This window comes from Protopterus annectens, chromosome 9.part0 (genome assembly GCF_019279795.1).
Source record: "Protopterus annectens isolate FY-2018-M chromosome 9.part0, PAN1.0, whole genome shotgun sequence".
Taxonomy (NCBI): domain Eukaryota; kingdom Metazoa; phylum Chordata; order Ceratodontiformes; family Protopteridae; genus Protopterus; species Protopterus annectens.
In genome coordinates, this window is record NC_056743.1 from 1,697,653,693 (window position 1) to 1,697,670,984 (window position 17,292).

The 17,292-nt window shown below is 37.6% G+C and overlaps 1 protein-coding gene across 1 annotated transcript in view; it reads right to left on the reverse strand.

The window, feature by feature from the left end:
• Positions 1 to 7,056: 7,056 nt before the first annotated feature.
• Positions 7,057 to 17,292, reverse strand: part of LOC122810763 (cAMP-specific 3',5'-cyclic phosphodiesterase 4B-like) — a 699,070-nt gene continuing 688,834 nt past the window's right edge. Inside the window, exon 4 of the mRNA XM_044082324.1 lies at positions 7,057 to 7,098. Coding sequence (XP_043938259.1) covers positions 7,057 to 7,098 — 42 coding nt within the window. The remainder of the gene's footprint in view (positions 7,099 to 17,292) is intronic.

Sequence of the window (17,292 nt, forward strand, 5' to 3'; positions counted from 1 at the left end):
TCTTATCACAGTGTAACAGTGAGCCTAGGCTGCCTCCCTCCCCCCAGGATTGGTGAACAGATGTTGGACTCACACTCCCATCCCCCCATCCTGTTCCCCCAGCACTCATGCTGCTAGTCAAACATGGTTGCCTGCAGTGCAGTAACGGCTTTCTTCTTCTTCTGTGGATTGGGGCCAGGTGAGATATGGATAAGTCTTAAATTACATTTATGCAAAATTCAGAAGTCCAAGCCTAAGAAACCTCACTCAATCGTCATTGTTATCATCAGCCCCCTTTTTCACATTTTTCTACATGAGGTTGGGGTGTCTTGTTAACTCTTGCCAGCTCTCTCAATTCAATGCCACACTCCTGCCTTCTATGACACTCATGCTTAACAGTCACAGATCTTTTTTTACACAATCCATCCAATTCTTTGTTGGATGTTCTCATTTCTTCTTACCATCTTCTTGTCTGTTCCAAATCTTCTTCACCAGATTGTCTTCTTGCTTTTCTGCACATGTGACCGAACCACCGTAATCTGATCTCTTTGATCTTCTCTGCAATTGGACCTACTTTGGCTTCTGCTCTTGTGTCCTCATTTCTTCGTCTGTCCCACGGTATGCATCCTACACCCTTCATGTCACAGAAGGTGCCCTGGCTGTATTATTTTTGATTATTAATTAAAGTTTTTCAGGTAACTGTATGCTGGCTCTATGATTTTGTTTTTTGGCATGATGGTTTGAGCCGTGCATTTGCCCTCGCGCAGGAAGTTACTTTTAGATGTTACACTTTTATCCACATCCTGCTGGGGGCCGGTGATCCTGATATGGACTGCTAGATTTTTTCTGCAGTTGAGATATATATATATATATATATATATATATATATATTTCAATATTTGTGACCTGCTCAAGGCATTGGTTTTCCTGTTGGACTGTTTGGTATGCTTATACAGCTTACAACACAAGCTTATATATGTTTCTACAGTCATCCGGTTTCGTTCATCAGCAGGACATCGTTGCAATTTATCTTGAAGATTTAAAGTACAATGACCAACAAGGAACTGTTGTTTTCTTACATGTGTTAAACTATAGCAGTCGGAAGACTCTACCATATTTTGTGTGGTGATTTGTTTAACCTATTTGGTATTTTTACGTTTCATCTATTTTTTGACTGATGGGAATTATTTTTGTAAGACACTACTAACACAGCCGCGTTTTTGCGAAGCTGGATAACAACAGGATAGTATATTTCTCTACAGTCATCCGGTTTCAGTTCTACCAGAGGGGCATCGTTTAAACCCTTTCGAATTTACTACCATGTTTTTGGATGTATCATTTTAAATAAGGAACTACTGTTTCTTTGTGGACCTATACGCGTGAGACTCAAATTTACTTAAGTTTGGGAATACCTTACCGTAATTTTTGTGCGGTGATTGGTTCCACCTTTTTGGTATCTTTGCATTTGTTTTGGACCAAAGGGATTTGGTTTTGTGGGACATTAATGCATCATTGTGTTTTGGTGGTTTCAGGTATTTTTTTAGCTTTTTTCATTCCTGGCGATTTTTTCAGTATAAGAATGCAAATATTGACCTAAGTGATTTTTGGACTAATCGCCATTCTAAGGACATATCATTTTGTCCTTTGATACTACTTTGGTTTACATTGACTTCTTGGTGGGACATATATTTGATTATTGCATCATCATTTGTCAATTGTGAATATTGCTTGTCAATAAGGGATATTAGTTATTTGTATTTATGTGGATGTACTACAAATACTATGTGTTTGTTTACATTTGCCTAACACATAGCTTATATCCCCTTTTACAATTATTTCTTGGTGTTCGATGTTTTGGTTTCAGTCCAGGTACGCTTGATAATTGGGTCTCTTGTTCAGGGCCACTGACTTTTATGCATCATTATTATTTTTATTACATTCGATCCGTATTTGAATCAAACATCTGACTACAAGTGTGAGTGATCCTTCGAACAATATTCTTTCAGATATCTATTTGTCTAACTTTGTCAACATCAATTTTATTTTGTAGATTTTTACACGTGTTTTTGTTAACAATTGCACATTTACAGTTTGCTATTCCAACAAATCACCGGAACCACCATGATAGTTAAAAGTTTTTATTTTAGAACAGAACAAGCGCTTTCACGCACCTAACAAGTGCGCTTCATCAGGTTACAATGAATAAAGGTGAATGCTCCAGTTTAAATACAAATATTCACGCCCTAATTAATAAGCCTTTTTGGCGGGTGAATCAAGTCCAATCTATCAATTTAAAAAGGACAAAATTTATATACATCCTTTAAAATTATCATTGTTGGATAGCAAAACACCACAGCACAACTCATAATGTAAAACAAACCATCCATAGCGATAATATAATATATCTTTCTAAAATATTATCCTACTGTGAGGCAATTAAACAAGTTAATAAACCCCATTCTCAAATACTCATATAGAATGTTAGTAGGATAGCATGGCGTATCTATTTAGCAGCATTTCATACGCAATTAAAATAACTCTAAAACATCTATTTCTTAGATACATCTATAACATGTTCATGGTTAAACAAAATAGCAACATCACTACCAGCACATAATCTCAAAAACTCAGATCACAATATAAAAATAGAATATATAATACATGGAATATGCATATACACCATAACATATATATATATATAATATAATATGCAGAAATATAAAATCTAAAAAGGGGCAAATGTCAAAAAACAAGAACAAGGAAGGATAGGGAAAGGAAAGAAGGAAAAGGAGGGGGGGGGGAATGAAAAATGGAAAGAAAGGAAAAAAGAGAGGCAAGGGATAAGATTAAGAAAAAGAAAAAGGGGGAGAGGGGGGAGGGGGGGGGAAAGGGAGGGAGAAGAATAGGAAAGATGAATAGGAAAGGCATGAAAGGAGATGCAACATATATATATCTTCACCTAACATGTAACATCGAATCAAAGTCACTACTGCGTGAAAGCTCTAAAATGACTAAAAACTAATAAAGAAAAATTATTAACAACACTTCACATTTCAAATAGGAAGCAATACATGATTATCTTTCATAAGAAGTGGACACGACCCATTGGGAATCAGCAACTCATTCAGAGTTCACCTCGGAACAATGTAAAGAATATACGGCAACTTTATATAAACCCCAATCTATATGATTGGGGGGGGGGATCATAAGAGAGCAGGTCTAATATTGAGGGATGTATTAAGGCCAGGTTCTATATGCGCCCTAAGTGTTAAAATCCATCTCAACTCATATAATTCTAGGGTTCCTAGGGTATCACCCTCCCGTCTGCTAGGATACAGAATCTGAAGGACTCTATATCTAAAAGTATGGGTCGGAAATAACTGACAATGTCGGGCTAATACATTGCTATCATTCATTTTCCGTATATCATATACGTGATTATAGACCCGATCCTTAAATCTGCGTGTCGTTAGGCCCACATAATATACTTCGCAGCAGTCACATGTGGCTAAATAAATTACATTAGTGGTGTCACATGTGGCATAGAAATTAGGGGTGAATATAACACCTAGTTCCCTATTTTCATATCTCTGTTCTTTTGTGATATATTTACAGATACAGCATTTCTTGCAAGGAAACGTTCCTTGCCTAAAATTAGCCCTTATATCAGTAGGTATAAATGAAACTTTTTCTTTGCATAGTAGCCTTTTCATATTAAAGCATATTAAAGCAGTTGCTATATCTAAAGCTAGGATATTTACCTACCACATTCATCAATTCTTTATTCATGTTTAACAGTTTCCAATTCTTAATCAAAATCTCTTTAATGTATTTGACATCATTAGTATATTTGATGTCATATTGTACTATGCCCATCTGGGGTCTATGGTGATGTCTATATGGAAGCTTTCTTGAACACGTTTCAGGAGCATTTGTACTGTTACAGTTTGCCTATTGAGCTAAACACTTCACTACAAGTGTAAGTGATCCTTTGAACCACATTATTTTAGATATCTATTTGTCTAACTAATGTTAACATCCATCTAAATTTGTATATTTTTTACATATGTGCTTTGGTTCACAATTGTACATTTATAGTTTGTTTTTTGAGCTAGATAGGGGCTATTACACAATTATTATCATTTGACATAGATTCCAACATTCTATTAGATACAGTATATTCACATATACTCTATACACATTTGTATATTGTATATTTTGTTGGTCTGTATTTGGGTCTATTGACCAAGATTACAGTTTCTTACACAGTATCCATATGATTTTAGTCTGATACCAATTGTACATTATTTAGTGTTTATATTGTTCAAATTGTATCCCCCCTTGTTAATGTTAACTTCAAGTGGTAAGTCCATCTTGTGATGGGTTTTATTTTTAGGTTTTTGATGTTTCACAGGCCAATGAGGCAAGCGATTTTGGAACAGGGTATACATTTACTAACAGCATAGTGTATACTGAATATTGTTATTACTATTCTACCTATTCTGACCATAATCAAAACATTGTATACATTAGCACCATAGGGGTGTTCTACATCCATAGTTGTCCCTGGGGCAAGTACAATAATAAAAACATATATACTGTTTGTTGAGCACATCATTTAAGTAGTATTATATACTTTATATTCATATCTCATCTTTCAGTCTTTTTGACTGCTCCTATTATCTAAGCCCTAATAAACTTTTAATCTTGGCCAAAGACCTTGGTTATTGACCTCTGATCTAACAAAATACTGTTCCTTTTGACTTTTGATTACTTTTTGGCAATATTTATCCATGGCATGGAGGTCCCATTAGTGTACAATTTCAGTTTTCATAAGGGGACGCAGCTGTTAACGTATCTTTATAATTTGGTTTTTGAGCTGCTATTGTCCTTGTACTACCTACATTTTTGATTGGTTTTTGCTGACATAGCAATTTTATATTTGGCTATTATTGTCAGCAGTTGTATAAACAATACATTCTCCCTTTTTTTTTGCCAGTACTATTTATTTGCTACTATGGATCTTTCCAGTTTGGTCACTGGTTTATCAGCGGACAGAGAGGACCTTGGAGCATTTGGGTTGGGTTCCTCAACACAGAATACTACTAGTACAATTGACTAATTGGGACCTGAATCCACCTGTGCCTTGGCCTTTGAACAACTACGCAAACATTTGAGATCTCTTTAAGATCTAATGTTTGGCATTCAAAACTGTTCAAGGCATATATTGCTAAAGGTACAACACCAAGAGGCTTAAGAATATGCATACAACCCCATGTTGGGGAAGCTGATGCGGAACTCAATAGCCAGTGGTCAGGTATACAACAGCAAGCCACTATGGCTTTTGTGGAAGCTTTATCCAAATTTCATGATCGGGTAATTGATAGGGAAATAGGTACAGTCACTAAGCAGGTTGATGAAGTGAAGCAATTTGAAGCTCAACCTTTCTTTAACACGCATTTGAACAAGGTTGCTACTGATCTTAACAAATTAGAAGAGCAATTAAAGATCAGGAAAATCAAAAAATTTCAAAGGGATCAAGCAGACTACTTAGGGGCAAATCCATTTTCCTATTCCAACAAACATGTTAGATTTACATCTCAGTCCACCAGAACTCCTAAGAGAAAGTGATCTCGATCTATACTTAGGAAATGCAGTGTAGATACTGGCTCATCGACAGATGAGCTTTCATCTTGTACTGGCAATGAATTACAGGCAGTATCAGGCTCACCATCCCCCAAAAGGACACCAGGACCAATCCCTTTAGGCTTAGATATCAATGTGGGGGGCGTAAACACAGGAAGCACCAGCGATATACAAAGTTTATTGAAAATGGCAATGAAGAACTGAATGTGAATGTTAATACAAATGTTTTAAATTTGTCTGGTTTTGATCTGTCACCCATTCAATTGTTAGTACTAAATAAAGGTCTTACTTTCATACCCGGTTTCATGGTTCCTGAAGATAAACTGGCCCAAGATGTTATATCATTTTGTAGTAATTTGAATCTCAAACTATATTTTGGTGACATAGATAGTAACTACAAAGATGACAAATTTGTATATTACAAATCCAGTTTTGTTCCTCCGATGCATCCTTTGGTACATCAGTTCCAGAATAGCATTCTCAAAGATCTTCACTTTTCTTGCTCTGATATACGTTTTAAACCAAATAACATTACTTTGGCAGAAAAACTAGCTATTCTGGAATTACAGAATAATAGAGACTTGGTTATAATTTCGGCTGATAAAGGTGGGGCTGTTGTGGTAATGAATTGGTGTGATTATGACAATGAGGCAAAGAGACAACTTTCTGATCAGAGATATTACTCTGTAATGCCCATCAACCCCACCTTTCATTTTAAAAAACAGATTGATGAATTTTTGGCCTGGGCCAATGATGAAGCAATTATTACTCAAGATACTATGCAACAACTCACAACTCAGGATATGATGGCCTAATATATTTATTTTCTACCAAAAATTTATAAGGACCCGATTAATCCACCTGGTAGACCCATTGTATCAGGCAAAGGGTACATCACTGAACCATTGTCTCTATATCTTACTAAACATCTGAAGCCATTGCTGAGTTTGGTACAATCACGGCTGCAAGATACTACCAATTTTTTTACAAATTATTTCTGACACTCAACTTGAACCTGGTTGGCTCATGTGTACCCTGGATGTAAGTGCCCTATATACCAACATTCCACATGAAGGAGGTCTGGAGGCATTGGTGTATTGGCTTGATGTGGCTGATTTATATTGACCTGAATTCAATGGTTTTTTGGTGGGCTTAGCAGAATATGTTCTCCAAAGTAACGTCTTCTTTTATCAAGATATCTGTTATTGGCAAACAAAAGGCACAGCGATGGGAGCTTCATTTGCCCCGATTTATGCGGATTTATTTATGGCCTATGTTGAAAAATATGTCATTTATGATTGCCAAAACAACATCCATTTGGAATACATTGATATCTAGAGACGTTACTTGGATGACTGTTGGATGGTATGGAAGGGGGATATACAACAATTAATGGATTTTATATCTTATTTGAACAACAACCCATGGGGTTTACAGTTCACGGTACATCATGATCTGAATACCATTACTTTTCTGGATGTATTAATAAACAGATTAACAGATCATACATTATGTACATTAAGCACAGAAGTATTCAGAAAGTACCCCCAATACAATACCGTCCTTCATGCGTCCAGTTTTCATCCACCACACATTGCACGCAACATTCCTAAGTCACAATTTATTAGACTTAAGTGTATTTGCTCTCTTGACACTTCATTTCAGCAAGAGAGGATGGATCTTACTAACAGATTTAGATCAAGGGGTTATAGTATGGGACGTGGTGAGTGCCAGTAGGCATGCCAATACACTTGATAGAGAGGAACTACTGACTTATAAAGATCACACCAGTACTGCACCACAACCCACTAGGTTCGTTACCACTTATGCCAGAAATTCAGATACTCTTATTCAAAGTGTACATAAACATTGGAATATTTTACAATGTGACAACAATGTGGCCAGAATCATACCAGACAAGTGTCTTTTTTCATTTCGAAAAGATAAAAATCTAAGCTCCTGTTTCAGCCATTACAAACATAGTTATTCGAACAATCAGACTCATTTTTCTCAAACCACACTGACTGGGGAACCACTGATGGGCTGTTTCCCTTGTGGACATTGTACTAATTGTGTGTACGTCCATAAATCCAAACAGTTCTCTAGCAGAAATTGTGCAGTGGTTTATGATTTCAATTTTTTTGCTAACTGTAGCAGTGATTGGCTTGTATATTTGGCCACATGCAATTGTGACTCATTTTATATTGGACAAACTTCTCGAACTATTAGATTAAGAATATCAGAACACATCAGCAATATTAAAAACAAAAAGGCCAACAACGCACTTTATAAACACCACTTGGTACATCAAACTGCTAGATTTTCATTTATGATCATTGATATTATTAAAGGTAATCGTTCCAATAAAACTGGCTGGCATTCAATTTTGAATGCCAAAGAAAAGAAGTGGATTGTAAAACTAGGGGGATTATTCCCACCTGTTCTCAATGAACAGTTTTAGGGATAACCAATTAGCTTTGAGATGGGATTATTTAAATGACAACAACTGATTGTTTTGTTCAACACTGAGGAAGGCTGTGACAATATCCGGCGGAAACCGGTCTAATTTTTTGTTGTTCTTTTATGTTTTATTATTAATTAAAGTTTTTCAGGTAACTGTATGCTGTCTCTATGATTTTGTTTTCTGGCTGTATTACAATTAGTTGATGGCACTGCTTACAGGACAGTAATCATATGTTGCAAACTGACTATTTATTTATTTATTTATGTTATTTATTTAGTTTAGTTTGTTTACTGGGGTACTACACTGATCAGTATAAACCATTTGCAGGCACAGCCCATGTGAAGAAATTCACAATCAATCAATCAATCAATCAATCAATCAATCACTCAATCAATAACTAAATAGAAAAAATTCACAAACAAGTGTAATCACAGAAGATAGATAATCCCATAGACAATTGATATAATTTGTAAATAATACTAGCAGAGTAAAACATTAAATCTGAATGAATTTTAGTAGTAAATATGAGAGGAAAGCATCAGCAGAGAACAGAGGATCAAAGCAGAAGTGATGCAGAACAGGATGGAGGAGGTTATGTGACTATGCTATATGGATGATGTCAGTAACTCTGCATATCGTACAGTGATCAGATTATGTAAGTGACCCTGCCTATTGTACATGGTGATAACGTGCAGTAAGTGAACCTACCTATGATACACTGATAAGATGACTGTGGTGACCTTGCCTGAGGAACAATGATCAGGTGATGACAATGATGATGCTTCTGGAACACTGACATCACTGACAACACTGATGATGTAAATAGCTCACTATGTGGAACAGTTACCAGTTATATAAGTGAAACTGTAGGTCGACTATCAGAGGATTTCTGTGACCTTCTCTATGATACACTGATGATAGGATGGAAATTACCCTTCCTATGCTATTGTGATCAGGGGATATCAGTGACACTGTGTTTGGAACAGAGATCAGATGATGTTGCCTCTGGAACAATTATCAGGCAAAATAGCCTACCCTATGGAACAGTGATTAATTATATAAGTGAAACTGTCTGTGATATAATGATCAAGTGACATTGTCTATGGTTAATTATTCAAATGGTGTCAGGGACCCTCACTACGAAACAGTGCCAAGGTGATATCCACCTATGGAATAGTGGTCAGGTGATATCAGTAAACCAGCCTATTGAATCCTGATCAGATAATATCAGTGCATCTGCATATGGTCCATGAATCAGGTGATAGTGCTGCTGCCTGTTCATCACTGATGAGGTGATGTAAATAGCCCACTCCATGGACCGCCAGTGATCACTAACATAATTTATACCGTTTGTGGTATAATGATAAGGTGATGTCAGTTATCCCTATGGTAAAGTCATCAGGGTGTACATGGAAGTGATGCTGCCTCTGGTATAGTGGTCTGGACATATCAGTGACCCTACCTTTTGAATAGTTATCAGATCATGTGAGTTACCCTGCTTATGGTAAAGTGATTGGGGGTGCTCTGGAAATGACCTTGCCTCTGGTACAGTGATCAGGAGATGTAATTGATCCCACCTCTGAAATAGTTATTAGGTGATGTCAGTTAACTGACTATGATGCAATGATCAGGATTTATTTATGGCCTATGTTGAAAAATATGTCATTTATGATTGCCAAAACAACATCCATTTGGAATACATTGATATCTAGAGACGTTACTTGGATGACTGTTGGATGGTATGGAAGGGGGATATACAACAATTAATGGATTTTATATCTTATTTGAACAACAACCCACGGGGTTTACAGTTCGCGGTACATCATGATTTGAATACCATTACTTTTTTGGATGTATTAATAAACAGATTATCAGATCATACATTAAGCACAGAAGTATTCAGAAAGTACCCCCAATACAATACCGTCCTTAATGCGTTCAGTTTTCATCCACCACACATTGCACGCAACATTCCTAAGTCACAATTTATTAGACTTAAGTGTATTTGCTCTCTTGACACTTCATTTCAGCAAGAGAGAATGGATCTTACTAACAGATTTAGATCAAGGGGTTACAGTATGGGACATGTGGTGAGTGCCAGTAGGCATGCCAATACACTTGATAGAGAGGAACTACTGACTTATAAAGTTCACACCAGTACTGCACCACAACCCATTAGGTTCGTTACCACTTATGCCAGAAATTCAGATACTCTTATTCAAAGTGTACATAAACATTGGAATATTTTACAATGTGACAACAATGTGGCCAGTATCATACCAGACAAGTGTCTTTTTTCGTTTCGAAAAGGTAAAAATCTAAGCTCCTGTTTCAGCCATTACAAACATAGTTATTCGAACAATCAGTCTCATTTTTCTCAAACCACACTGACTGGGGAACCACTGATGGGCTGTTTCCCTTGTGGACATTGTACTAATTGTGTGTACGTCCATAAATCCAAACAGTTCTCTAGCAGAAATTGTGCAGTGGTTTATGATTTAAATATTTTTGCTAACTGTAGCAATGATTGGCTTGTATATTTGGCCACATGCAATTGTGGCTCATTTTATATTGGACAAACTTCTCGTCCTACTAGATTAAGAATATCAGAACACATGAGCAATATTAAAAACAAAAAGGCCAACAATGCACTATATAAACACCACTTGGTACATCAAACTGCTAGATTTTCATTTATGATCATTGATATTATTAAAGGTAATTGTTCCAATAAAACTGGCTTTCATTCAATTTTGAATGCCAAAGAAAAGAAGTGGATTGTAAAACTAGGGGGATTATTCCCACCTGGTCTCAATGAACAGTTTTAGGGATAACCAATTAGCTTTGAGATGAGATTATTTAAATGACAACAATTGATTGTTTTGTTCAACACTGAGGAAGGCTGTGACAATATCAGGCCAAAACCGGTCTGATTTTTTGTTGTTTTTTTATGTTTTATTATTAATTAAAGTTTTTCAGGTAACTTTATGCTGGCTCTATGATTTTGTTTTCTGGCTGTATTGCAATTAGTTGATGGCCCTGCTTACAGGACAGTAATCATATGTTGCAATCTGACTGTTTATTTATTTATTTATGTTATTTATTTAGTTTAGTTTAGTTTGTTTACTGGGGTACTACACTGATCAGTATAAACCATTTGCAGGCACAGCCCAGGTGAAGAAATTCACAATCAATCAATCAATCAATCAATCAATCAATCAATCAATCAATCAATAACTAAATAGAAAAAATTCACAAACAAGTGTAATCACAAAAGATAGATAATCCCATAGACAATTGGTATAATTTGTAAATAATACTAGCAGAGTAAAACATTAAATCTGAATGAATTTTAGTAGTAAATATGAGAGGAAAGCATCAGCAGAGAACAGAGGATCAAAGCAGAAGTGATGCTGAACAGGAGGGAGGAGGTTATGTGACTATGCTATATGGATGATGTCAGTAACTCTGCATATCGTACAGTGATCAGATTATGTAAGTGACCCTGCCTATTGTACATGGTGATAACGTGCAGTAAGTGAACCTACCTATGATACACTGATAAGATGACTGTGGTGACCTTGCCTGAGGAACAATGATCAGGTGATGACAATGATGATGCTTCTGGAACACTGACATCACTGACAACACTGATGATGTAAATAGCTCACTATGTGGAACAGTTACCAGTTATATAAGTGAAACTGTAGGTCGACTATCAGAGGATTTCTGTGACCTTCTCTATGATACACTGATGACAGGATGGAAATTACCCTTCCTATGGTATTGTGATCAGGGGATATCAGTGACACTGTGTTTGGAACAGAGATCAGATGATGTTTCCTCTGGAACAATTATCAGGCAAAATAGCCTACCCTATGGAACAGTGATTAATTATATAAGTGAAACTGTCTGTGATATAATGATCAAGTGACATTGTCTATGGTTAATTATTCAAATGATGTCAGGGACCCTCACTACGAAACAGTGCCAAGGTGATATCCGTCTATGGAATAGTGGTCAGGTGATATCAGTAAACCAGCCTATTGAATACTGATCAGATAATATCAGTGCATCTGCATATGGTCCATGAATCAGGTGATAGTGCTGCTTCCTGTTTATCACTGATGAGGTGATGTAAATAGCCCACTCCATGGACCGCCAGTGATCACTAACATAATTTATACCGTTTGTGGTATAATGATAAGGTGATGTCAGTTATCCCTATGGTAAAGTCATCAGGGTGTGCATGGATGTGATGCTGCCTCTGGTATAGTGGTCTGGACATATCAGTGACCCTACCTTTTGAATAGTTATCAGATCATGTGAGTTACCCTGCTTATGGTAAATTGACTGGGGGTGCTCTGAAAATTACCTTGCCTCTGGTACAGTGATCAGGAGATGTAATTGACCCCACCACTGAAATAGTTATTAGGTGATGTCAGTTAACTGACTATGATGCAATGATCAGATGATGTCAGTAATCCTGCCTATAGTATACAGTGATTGGGTAATATTAGTGACCCTGCCTATGGCATACTGATCATGTGACTCCAATAAGCTTGACTGTGTTACAATGATCTAGAAATGCAAGTGACCAAGCATATGAACAAACTTTTCACATGAAGCAAGTGGCCCTACCTATGGTACAGTGAGTAGAAGACATAAGCCATCATTACTCTGTTACTTTAATCAGGACTTTACATCTGGTAGATTGATCATGTGACCATACCTATGATGTAGTAATAACACTGTGTAAGTGATATCAATGGCCCTGCTTATGGCATAGTGATGAAGTAATATGTTTCACCTTATCTATGCTGCAGTGTTCAAGTGATCAGACAATGCCAGCACCTCCACCTATGGAACAGCTATCAGGTGATAAAAATTACCCTAATTATAACAACAGGGGTAAGGTGGCTTAAATGACATAATACAATCATATGATGACTGTAAATGACCTAATACAGTCATCAAATGACTCTAGTGGTCCTTCCCGTGGTACAGTCATATGATGATGTAAGTTAACCCTCCTGTAGTATAGTCATCTGATGATATAAATTACCCTTCCCATACTACAGTCATCTGATGATGTAAATGAACCTTCCTGTGATGCAGTCATTTGATAAAGTAAGCTATGCTTCCTGTGATACAGTCAACTGATGATGTAAGCGACCTTTCCTATGGTATAGTCATTTGATGATAAAAGTGACCCTTCCCATGGTACAGTCATCTAATGATGTAAGTGACCATTCCAGTGGCACAGTCTTCTGATGATGTAAGTGACCCTTCCCGTAGTACTGCTGCTCATGTTACAGTGATCAGATGTTGTTAGTGGCCATGCGCATAGACAGTGTTCAGTTGACATCAATGACATTGCCTATGGAAGAGTGATCAACTGATATTAATCACCCCGTTCTATGGCTCACTGATCATATCTTTCCTTATCAGCTTCATCTTTAACCACTGTCTGAACCTGCTCACCACATGGAGGTTATTGTAATGCTTCACCTGTCTTAGGTACCGAATGCAAGTCACCAAAAGAAAGATAGGAGCGTCAGCACTGACACCATGAAAAATAAAACAGAATCATCTGACATAATTTGTAAAGTTTATAAAAATATTGTGCATTTCAAATCTACATGCTTTATTTAAGGATATGATCTGACAAGCAAATAAGAAACTTAAGTGTGTTTTATCATTCGTTTGCATGCAATATCAAACCTTCAACAAAATGAAAAAATAGAGCAAACAAAATACAGAAACCAAGAACACTCGTTCACAAAATAGAAGAGTCCAGCTGCCTCCAGGAAAAGAAAGAAGTTTAATACAGTCACTCCTGTTAAAAACAGGCTGCAAAAACAAAACTTGATATTTCCACAATGTTATATGTGAACAAATCCACAGTGACTTTGGCAAGTACAAATCACTATTTAGTCATAAAAAAAAAAAATAAGCACTTTCGTTTCATTCAGAAAGAAACTTCATCAGATAAAAGTCTCAGCACCAAAACTTCAACTTTATATACACCCCTTAAAACTGTCAATCATTACAAAAGCATGCTAAGACACACTCCTTGTTTGTATGAAATGAAAGCGCTTATCCTTTTTTTATGAATAATTAGTGATTTGTGCTTGCCAAAGTCACTGTGGATTTTTTCAGATATAACATTGTGGAAATACCAACTTTTGTTTTTGCAATCTATTTCTAACAGGACTTCCTGAATCAAACTACTTTCTTTTCCTGGAGATGGCTAGACTCTTCCATTTTGTGAACGGGTGTTCTAGATTTCCATATCAAATCTTTCACCTGTTACTTCAGAGCATTTCTAGTACCAAACCTCATTTAAACCACTACTTGTATGAATTTGAACTATGTATTATGAATTTGAACTATGTATTAGCTGATCGTAAAAAAATCTATAATCCCACTTCGCATGTAAAAAAACGTACTTCAGAATGGACTGGCATTACTCTGAAGGATGTGATCACAGGTTTGCAATGACAACAGAAAGATAATGCAGTGTTCTAGGAAATTTCCACATTGTTTAGCAGGACGGATGTTGTTTCTCCATGACGCCGGATGATTGAGAACAGCTGCTGACAAAACTAAGAGCACTGAGAAGGAAGGCTTGATGCAAGAGCTTCCCTGACACACATTATCCCATACACACATATGCAGTCAACACCATGGTAGTCTGACATCCTGGAGATGAAAAGTGAACAGTCATTATAAAAGTATAGTGTCAATCACTAATTTCCCAGGATTTCATCCCTTCAAGTCAAAAGTGCACAGTGGTGTCTGTCCAAGACTTCACAATAATCCAATATATCCCCATGACTGTACTCCTAGGACTCTGCACCCTTTTCCTTACCCTGTCCAGGTGTTATCCACCTTAAAGTCTGTAACATTTCACTTACCTGTACCCATAACTATCTACTGGGGAGTCTATACCCTTGCCCTCACCTATATCCATAGCTGTCCATCTAGGCCATGGTACATGTTCACTCACCTGTGTCTGTGGCTGTTCACATAAGGCTCTGTACCCTTTCATGCAACTGCTTCCATGGCTGCCTATCTATGGGTCTGTATCCTTTCATGCAACTGCTTCCATGGTTGCCTATCTGTGGGTTTGTACCCTTTCATGCAACTGGTTACATGGTTGCTTATATGTGGATCTGTAACCTTTCATGCAGCAACTTCTATAGCTGCCTGTATGTGGGTCTATACCTATTCCCTCAATTGTCTTTATGAATATCTGCTTTGGACTCTATACATTCAAATCAGCTGTGCCATGGCTTTTCACCTTGGACTCTAAACCCATTTACTCAACTTTATGCTTATATGCATTCTATTAAGACTGCACATGCCCATCTATCAATGTTTGCAATTTCCATGAACTTTTATGTCTCTGTCTGTGTACATCTGCCTCACTCTTTCTCTCTTTCTCATTCTATGTCATAGCATGGGTTGTGTGTCAGCTGTACTGCTCTCATATACCCAGTTGCCGATGCCAGTAAATGATTGAATATACATGTAAGGACCCAGAGAGCATGGCAAAGTCTGAAAAGTAATACTTGCATGAAAAAGCCAGTGACAAAACCATTTTATGGATTATTAAAGCTATAAAACTAAGAAAACAGTTGTGACAGGATCTGAAGAGAGAGACAAACACACACACAAATACACACACACACTTGGAATTTAAAAATAGATAGGGTTTCTATGCTAAGACATTCTGCTTGGCAGCCTATTAACTACTGTTACTGAAGAACAGCAGCATCTGCATACCCGTGGTGGTGGTGCTGCCTCACAGTAAGACACTGTCCGGTTCGATTCTCAGCTAGAGCGTCTTCTGCGTGGAGACATGAGTGAATGGGCGTACTTTCGTTAAAAGATGTGCATCAGGGCTGGTAACTCCGCATGTAAAAATCAACTACCAATCATTAGCAGACCGGAGTTCTGCTGTGGTGACCCCTAACCGGGAAAAGCCGAAAGAAACAACAACTGAAGAACAGCAGCATGAGTTTATAAAACACACAGCACAGCCACTAGGTAGCTAATTTTAGGATCTATAAAGCCTTTAGACGTTGGGGCTTCCACCCCAGCTTAAGAAAGCTTCCAACTAGACAAGGCCTACTGAATCTAGCTTTGTTTATATACTTGTTGTTTGTTTGCTTGTTATTTCCCTGGAAGCTAATTCACCTAATACGCAACTTCTCAGCGCTTCTGTGGATCACTAGTGATATCTGCATTGCTTACTGTACTTATTTCCTTGTTTCACTTGAAAGAAAGTTACTGTTTGTCGTTTTTGCATTTAGTTACTTGTATCACATTGCACTCAAGTTACCTGGCACTTGCTCACTAAAGCAATTATATAAGTCAGCACTAAAAATTAAAAGCACTACACCCTCACTCCCCACTGGCCCTTGTTTTCAATTAAGGATTTCCCAATATTATTCTAGCATGTCCAAAGGTCAGTTGTCAATCTCCTCTCGGTCCAGCTGGTGAATCTGGGAATCTTGAGGCAATGTTATAACTGCCTCATGTACACAGACAACCCTCTCCTCCTCCCACATAACACAAATACTTAGGAGAGATGCAGCTATTTAGCCAAACTGGAGGCTGAGCTCTCTCAACTCAGGACTGGCAAGACCAGACAGGAGGAGAAGGCAACTACACACACCACAAAACCAGCCTCACATAATGCTACCACTCCACTGAATCAAACACATAAACACACAAAGACATACTTGGAGGCGCTGAGTAAAAATTTACCTAAACAGCAGAGGCCTCCAAAGCAGACACCCAAACAACTGCTACCTCAAGACACCCCACAAGCAACACATAAACCACAAAAGCAGTGTGCAAAGCAGTCACAGCCCTTAAGGCCAAATACAACACCAAACATACTTGTCATAGGTGACTCCATAGTCAGACACACTGACGTCCCACTCACCAGGCTGAACAAGGAGAGGGTCACAGTAAGCTGCCTATCGGGCGCTAGAATCCGCCACATAACACAAGCACTCGGGTCACTCCACAGCAAGTACAAATATGACACAGTCATTGTCCATGCTGGTGTGAACGACCTGAGACGCACCTCCCTGGACTGCATGAAAAGAGACATAGAGGAGCTCTCTGATTATGTAGCCCAGGCAGGTATGACCCTAACCCTGAGCAGTATCCTTCCTTCACCAAGA